An 8,176-nucleotide genomic window follows, 5' to 3' on the forward strand; every position below is an offset into this window, starting at 1 on the left:
GAGGAGCCTCCACTGCTACAGACAATCTTTAGATTACCTGCCTACGATGTTTGAACCAGACTTCTATTACCATGAAAAAATGTTTTACTATGAAGTGTTATTGAACCCTATCCACGTTATATTGGCCAATTCATAATCTTACATAGTTGCTGCTACTCTGTGTTTAATATCTATGCATAGTCACGTTATCCCTATCTAAATGTATATATTCAAATCACATTTTATTTGTGACATGCGCGGAATACCACAAGGTTTCACCTTACCGTGAAATGCTTACTTACAAGCTCTTAACCAACATTGCAGTTCAAGAAATAGAGTTAAGAAAATATTTACTAAATAAACTAAATTTAAAAAAAAGGCTATGCATAGATAAAACAAAGGGGGGTTGAATGTAAATAGTCCCGGTGGCCATTTGATTAATTGTTCGGCAGTCTTATGGCTTGGGGGTAGAAACTGTTAAGGAGCCTTTTGGACCTAGACTTGATGCTCCGCTACCGCTTGCCGTGCGGTAGCAGAGAGAACAGTCTATGACTTGGGTGACTGAAATCTTTGACAATTTTTGTGGCCATCCTCTGACGGAAGGCCTAGATGGCAAGAAGCTTGGCCCCAGTGATGTACTAGGCCATACGCACTACCCTTTGTAGCGCCTTACGGTTGGATGCCAAGCGGTTGCCATACCAGACAGTGATGCAATCGGTCAGGATGTTCTTGATGGTGCAGCTGTAGAACTTTTTGAGGATCTGAGGACCCATGCCAAATCTTTTCAGTCTCCTGAGGGGAAAAGGTGTTGTCGTGCCCTCTTCACGACTGTCTTGGTGTGTTTGGACCATGATAGTTTGTTGGTGACATGGACACCAAGGAACTTGAAACTCAGCTCCACTGCAGCCCCGTCATTAATGGGGGCCTTTTCGGCCCTCCTTTTCCTGTAGTCCACGATCAGCTCCTTTGTCTTGCTCACATTGAGGGAGGGGTTGTTGGCCTGGCACCACACTGCTAGTTCTCTGACCTTCTCCATATATAGGCTGTCTCATCGTTGTCGCTGATCAGGCCTACCACTGTTGTGTCGTCAGCAAACTTAATGATGGTGTTGGAGTCATGCTTGGCCATGCCTTCACAGGAGGGGACTAAGCACGCACCCCTGAGGGGCCCCAGTGTTGAGGATCAGCGTGGCATATGTGTTGTTGCCTACCCTTACCAACTGGGGGCGGCCCGTGAGGCAGTCCAGGATCGAGTTGCAGAGGGAGCTGTTTAGTCCCAGGGTCCTTAGCTTAGTGATGAGCTTTGTGGGCACTATGGTGTTGAATGCTGAGCTGTAGTCAATGAACAACGTTCTCACATACGTGTTCCTTTTGTCCAGGTGGAAAAGGGCATTGTGGAGTGCGATTGAGATTGTGTCATCTGTGAATCTGTTGAGGCAGTATGCGAAATTGAGTGGGTCTAGGGTTTCCGGGAAGATGGTGTTGATGTGAGCCATGACCAGCCTTTCAAAGCACTTCATGTCTACCGACGTGAGTGTTACGGGGTGGTAGCCATTTAGGCAGGTTACCTTCGCTTTCTTGGGCACAGGGACTATGGTGGTCTGCTTCAAACATGTAGGTATTACAGACTCGGTAAGGGAGAGGTTGAAAATGTCAGTGAAGACACTTGCCAGTTGTTCCGCTCGTGCTCTGAGTACACGTCCTGGTAGTCCATCGGGCCCTGCGGCCTTGTGTATGTTGACTTGTTTAAATGTCTTGCTCACATCGGCTACAGAGAGCGGTATCACACAGTCGTCTGGAACAGCTGGTGCTCTCATGCATGCTTCAGTGTTGCTTGCCTCAAAGCGAGCATAAAAGGCATTTAGCTCATCTGGTAGGCTCGCGTCACTGGGCAGCTCACGTCTGGGTTTCCCTTTGTAGTCCCTAATAGTTTGCAAGCCCTGCCACATCCGACGAGCGTCAGAGGCGGTGTAGTAGGATTCAATATTAGTCCTGTATTGACACTTTGCCTGTTTGATGGTTCGTCTGAGTCATAGCTGGATTTCTTATAAGCCTCCGGATTAGTGTCCCACTCCTTGAAAGCGGCAGTTCTTTCCTTTAGCCAGGTGCAGATGTTGCCTGTAATCCATGGCTTCTGGTTGGAATATGTACGTAAGGTCATATGGGGACGACGTCGTCAATGCACTTATTGATGAAGCCGGTGACTGAGGTAGTATACTCCTCAATGTCATTGGATGAATCCCTGAACATATTCCAGTCTGTGCTAGCAAAACAGTCCTGTAGCGTAGCATATTACCTCAGTTACCTCAACTAACTTGTACCCCTGCACATTGACACGGTACCGTTACCCACAGTATATAGCCTCGTTATTGTTATTTTATTGTGTTACTTTTTTTCTAACTTTCGTTTATTTTAAATTTTTTGCCAAATATATTCTTACTTACTTAAAAAAAAATCTGCATTGTTGGTTAAGGGCTTGTTGTATTTGCACCGAATACCTGTTGTATTCCTTTAATTACACCATGACCTTTACCCTAGTTGACCCAAGAGTGGAACACATTTCCTGGACTTTGTGTCCGACTGAAATAGTAGGAGCACCAGCTTGTTCTCTGTGATTGGTTACAGGTCACTTTTGCTGACAGTCTTCAATTTCACATAATTTTAATTGGTTCCAACAATGGGCGGTCCCGTTTAGACCCGCCTTCTTTTCAACGGAATCGCTCTAAAATCTTTCCGACCTTTCCTGCGTTACCGTTCTTCTAGCAGCAGGATATTATGCTGGCAGTATGATCGCGGTTTTCTTTTTCAAAATAACAGTCCCCCTGCAGAGACACGCAAACTTCATTTTTTTTAAATCACAAGTATAGTACAACGGTTTTTCACAGCATTGCAACCCACTCTGAAAAAATGTATTGCTAATTTGACGTATTTTATTTGCAATATTAAATTATTTATCCCAGTATGTTGAAACTTATTGTGTAGGCTATATTTAAAGAAATACACTTTTAATAAAATACAAATATATGTTATTGGAAATACTCAATAGAGTCTGCAAAACTTTAATTGGTCTTGTGCTGGGCAACTGGTTTAATACAGAGTACTGGTGACTCCTTACTCCACACACTCCTTTCACTGCACGGTAGATGGGATACTTATTGGCTTGTAGAGAGAAAACCTTTCTACCTGTCTAAACTAAAGTGGGGGTGGGAAATATTCAGTAGGGTCTCTACCAACCAAATATGTGTAGTTTTGGAGGGGGACTGCTGCTGGCTGAGAACGAAGTCCTGCTGGGTATGTACAACACTGTCCCACTCCAAAACGAACCATAATATTTGGTTAGTAGAGACCCTACTGAATATTTCCAACCCCACTTTAGCTGAAACAGGTAGAAAAGTTATCTCTATGAGCCAATATGTAACCCATGTACAGTCTATTACGGTGTCTTGCATTGGGGGGGACACAATAGCCCCCAGTGTCATGTCTTTTTTCATTATTGGTATAAAAATAAATAATTTAAAAACATATTTGGGATTTGTTTTCATAAATTACTCATTGCATTTTCTTGTCACAATGGAGGTGGCTATTGATTACAATTCAATGTCTTTTGAATGAGTTAACCATTTATTTGAAAGGTTTCATCATTACCATACCGAAGTGACGTTATCATTTGTGCTGCTAGCAGAACACTAGTATCTTGGTTGCAGGTTCGTTGTGGTGACTGGGTAGCTAGCTACTGTACATTTGCTGAACCGAAGAATCGCTAACAATGTCGCGGGTTCTTGTTGGAGTTAAACGTGTAATTGACTATGCTGTCAAGGTAGCTACTTTCCCACTGTCTTCTAATTTAAAGCAATTCAACATTTCACGTGCAGAATTTCCATTCGATACTTCCTATGGCTATGGTAGCTAGCTAACGTAAGGTGGGTAGATGGATGAAGGGTTAGTTTAGCAAGCTAGCATTCATTGTTTGAATGTCAACTAACTTAACAACCATAACTGCAAGGAAAATACCAAGGTCATTACAGGGTTGTCTAGGTAACAGTTACGTTTAATTTGTCTAGCGTGCTAACGTTACTTCTAGAATTGGTAAAACGATAAACGACTGTCAACATTAAAAAAGAAAGCTAGTTAACAATACATTGTCACTGTGTTGTGACAATGTATTGCAAATATTAAGCTACATGTATAATCATCATTCAGGCTTCATCAGAGGGATTTAAAAACATAAAATCAACTAGGTGTCAAAGCATCAGGACAGTTAGATAGTAGGCTATCACTATCCAAGCCACTCCTATCAGATAGTTCCAAGGTAATATTTTTTTGTAAAGGAAGCCTAACACCATATCTATTACCAGTTATTTCATACTAGTCTGAGCACTCCTGCTTCAGCTGCACCCAACTAGATCCCTGTAGCTGTCTCTCGATGCACTCGGTTAAGCTATGTTTGTACCCTCCCCCGTCCCAAATGCTGCCTCAACTCTTATCAGACAGGGAGGCATGAGGGCGGTGTGTGTGTGAGCGAGACACAGTCTGGGCCAGTCATATATTTATGAGGTGACTAATGTATATGGGATGGACTTAAGACAGAATTTTGGCCTTTTAAAAGGTTTATTTACCATGGCTATTCAATACTATTGGGGTAGTGGCAGGCTTTCAAAAGTGTTCCAGAATTGGGTTGACTGCCTCACATATTCAATTGGAAAGCTCTGAGAGCACACCTACATTGGGCCCACAGCAACTATTTCCAAGTGCCCAGACTGCACAGTGTCCCCACACTTAACTCCGGCACATTGACTGCATGCACTTCATGTCTCCAGCCTCTGTCTTTGTCTGTCTCTCTCTGACCCTTCTGAGTGACTATCCAGTAGTCACTTATGTTCAGTAGGGCAAAGTTCTTTGAAACTGAATTAGCATTTCTTATTGGAGTTCAGGTAGTCCCACCCTTTTTCAGTTCGTTTTTTTCTGTTTGGTGCCTAATGAAGACAACCCTGCTCTCTCCCCTAGATCCGCGTGAAGCCCGACCACAGCGGGGTGGTGACAGATGGCGTCAAGCACTCCATGAACCCCTTCTGTGAGATCGCTGTGGAGGAGGCCGTCAAACTCAAGGAGAAGAAGTTCATCAAAGAGGTGGTGGCCGTCAGCTGTGGGCCCACGCAAGTAACGGTAAGAGTGACGGAATGCTCTGGCGACACCATTTTGGAGTCGGGTGTATTCAACGATGCAGAACATTTTCCTTCTACATGACATTATACATATCTGTTCTACTCAATTCATTTATATCTTAACATCCTGTAGTTTTAGGCTTCATTTCTATCCGAACGTTCTGTATCATTAGGCTACATCCTCCTTAACAGGCCTTCAATAGCTAACATTTGGAGGGAAGCTTTGGATCTTGTTTCTTCATTAGGATAGTGTTCATGAGTATGTTTTCATTCTATTGTAAGAAGGATTCTTCAGATGGTCACCTCCAACTTGACTGTGCTAATGATTGTATTATTCTGTCATTGTTCTCAGATGGTGTTCTTTTATAATTTTGAGAACCCTACCGCTCAAGCGTTTGTATTGTGTGTGTGTGTTTGTGTGTGTGTAGGAGACCATCCGTACTGCACTGGCCATGGGGTGTGACCGCGGCATCCACGTGGAGGTCTCAGGAAAAGACTATGAGGCCATGGGACCCCTGCAGATCTCCAAGATCTTTGCTGCCCTAGCCAAGAAGGAGGAGGCCTCACTCGTCATCCTGGGCAAACAGGTCATCCGATGCAATAGATTGCGCTACTGCCACACCAATGCCAGTTGACTTTGAAATCGAACCTCATGATCTCATGTAATGCTCACTGATTGTGTTGGTATTTTTTGACAGGCCATTGACGATGACTGTAACCAGACAGGTCAGATGACGGCAGCCTTGTTAGACTGGCCTCAGGTCAGTAGTGGTTTCTTCTTGTTGTAATCTTTTTTCTCAGCAGGAATCACTAAACTGATCTCAGAGCATAGAGGCCTTGTTTACTGTTAAGTGCTGACTTGGATACCATTGTAGTCCAGACCAGGACCTTTTCTCATGGTCTTTATAAGCATTAGCATATTGACGTAATGTCAGGTGAAGAGACCAGCTGAACTATCAGGCCTTAGATTATGTCACTACAGTCAACACAGTCTGCACTGAAAAGTAGACCAAAGGCCAAATGAAGGGCAAAATTAGGGTGTATTTACATGGTTAAACCACCAGATGTCACACTTGGATTGCCTCGTGGCCTACAACGGGGTTACAGTTGTCAGGTAACATAGGAAAGAAGGCTATGTTTTAGTTGTAAATTCATTTGATAATTTCAGATAATATTTCATCTCAATGTGGATTATGACATCTACTAAATGTAGTACCTCCCATTCTTGCAGGGCACATTTGCCTCTGAGGTGACCATCGATGGGGAAAAGGTGAAGGTGGTGAGGGAAATCGATGGTGGTCTAGAGACCATCAAAATCAGCATGCCAGCCGTCCTCACAGCAGACCTTCGACTCAACACCCCCAGATACGCCACCCTGCCCAACATCATGGTAATACACACAATGTATATTTCCTCACAAAGTGTACACACACACACATAGCACTTTAATTTCTCATCTCCTTCTCCCTCCACCTACCAGAAAGCCAAGAAGAAGAAGATAGCCAACATGAAACCAGCAGACCTGGGGGTGGACATGGTGTCGCGATTGGAGGTGTTGAGGGTGGATGAGCCCCCAACGAGACTGGCCGGAGTGAAGGTGGAGACGGTGGATGACCTGGTCGCCAAACTCAAGGCTAACGGAACAATCTAGAGGCCCTGTGGGAGCCAAAGGGGGAGTGCAGTGGACACACAGAGGGGTGAGTCTCAATACCTAAAAACAGTATGACTGTTTGAGATAATATTTGTAACACATTAGAAAATGTCAGAGCACTGATGAATTTCATGTTCATGTAACAACTTACCCTTGTGAATGGTGAGAGAAATTTTTATTTTTGAGGAATAGTGAAGATTGTACAATCATCTGCTTCCACCAAATTGCCTCAACTGTAAACGCAGACCTTTGCCATAGTGTGCTGTACTTGACCAAGCTCAGTGTTTCTGTCTCTATTTGGCTGTAATATGTAATTTTCCCCTTCCATTTTGCAGGTCTCTGTTTGAGAGATGGAACAAAGTAATTTAGCAAACGTGGAGGACTGGTTGCATAATGCAGAACCCATCGCCACCCGGTCCTCTGTGTTTAACTCTGACTTCCATGATAGTAGCCTACTGACCTGGAATAAAGGGATACTGAGAAACACTGTCCTATAGGAACCCACACAGCCCAGAGGGTGAAGAAGAAGAGGGTCTGTTGTTATTGTGGAATTTAATTCACATGGTACATCTGTATTGTAATTAATGTATCTTCTCTGTGAGTATAGGTAACTAGGTATGGAGGACCTAGACTAAAAAAATGCACAACTTCCAAGCCAGTAATATAAGTCAGTAACTTTCTTTCACCCATGTTTCTGTATGTGTTGCACTGTACATTCAAGAGTGTCACAATAACATTTTCATCTGTAACATGGACCTATGAAAACCCTATCACGAAACCCTACGTTGACACATCTGGGCTATGCAGTTTGAGTTTGATGCTATGTGTAAATAAGAACCCAAAGTTCCAGAGCTGAATGTGTATTCAGGGTTTGTGATATGTCTACTGACTTGGTTTGTATAAAGTTTATATAAATATAATTATTTCTGAGTTGGGTGGCAGCTCCGGTTGGACAGTGTCTCTCAGTAGATGTGGGAAAATTATTTAAAAAAACACACACAAAGTTGACTTTTTACCATAAGCGCCTCTTCTGTTTAGATTGTACAGCATCCTACCATAACAATAAAGGTATCTTTTTCATATCTACATCTGCTGTTTTCCACTGTCATTCTATGTTGTTGTATTCTGTCTTTCCACATCATTGTTTTGGTTTTAAGATAGTCTCTTGAGTAGCTAGTACTTGGCAACAAACATCCAGTCATTAGAGGGCATGTTCCGAACCCCCTAAATCCCTGAGAAAGATGGTACTCTGTTAAATGGTTCCTAACTGTGTAGCAAAAGTACTTTTATAATGAGAGGATTCGCTTATCTGTCCCAGTTTAGCCAGTGGGAGGAGTTTGCACCAGGTGAAAAGTGATTGCATTTCTTTTGGAACCGGTCTGCCT

At 43.2% G+C, this 8,176-nt stretch overlaps 1 protein-coding gene across 1 annotated transcript; it reads left to right on the plus strand.

The window, feature by feature from the left end:
• Positions 1-3,660: 3,660 nt before the first annotated feature.
• On the plus strand, positions 3,661-7,879 carry LOC120048349 (electron transfer flavoprotein subunit beta-like). Its single transcript, XM_038994252.1, has 7 exons — positions 3,661-3,795; positions 4,983-5,141; positions 5,569-5,727; positions 5,839-5,901; positions 6,372-6,530; positions 6,621-6,837; positions 7,127-7,879. The coding sequence occupies exons 1-6, from the start codon at positions 3,745-3,747 to the stop codon at positions 6,789-6,791; spliced, it is 762 nt and encodes a 253-aa protein (XP_038850180.1). The 5' UTR covers positions 3,661-3,744; the 3' UTR covers positions 6,792-6,837; positions 7,127-7,879.
• The last annotated feature ends 297 nt before the right edge of the window (positions 7,880-8,176 follow it).

The sequence above is a fragment of the Salvelinus namaycush genome, chromosome 5 (genome assembly GCF_016432855.1).
Source record: "Salvelinus namaycush isolate Seneca chromosome 5, SaNama_1.0, whole genome shotgun sequence".
Classification (NCBI taxonomy): Eukaryota; Metazoa; Chordata; class Actinopteri; order Salmoniformes; family Salmonidae; genus Salvelinus; species Salvelinus namaycush.

What these genes read in the sequence shown, in the direction of transcription:
- LOC120048349 (XM_038994252.1), top strand. Translation starts at nt 3,745, where the DNA reads ATGTCGCGGGTTCTTGTTGGAGTTAAACGTGTAATTGACTATGCTGTC. An exon ending in GTGGGCCCACGCAAGTAACG is followed by an intron (nt 5,142 to 5,568) that starts GTAAGAGTGACG and finishes GTGTGTGTGTAG; the next exon opens with GAGACCATCCGTACTGCACT. An exon ending in CCTTGTTAGACTGGCCTCAG is followed by an intron (nt 5,902 to 6,371) that starts GTCAGTAGTGGT and finishes CCATTCTTGCAG; the next exon opens with GGCACATTTGCCTCTGAGGT.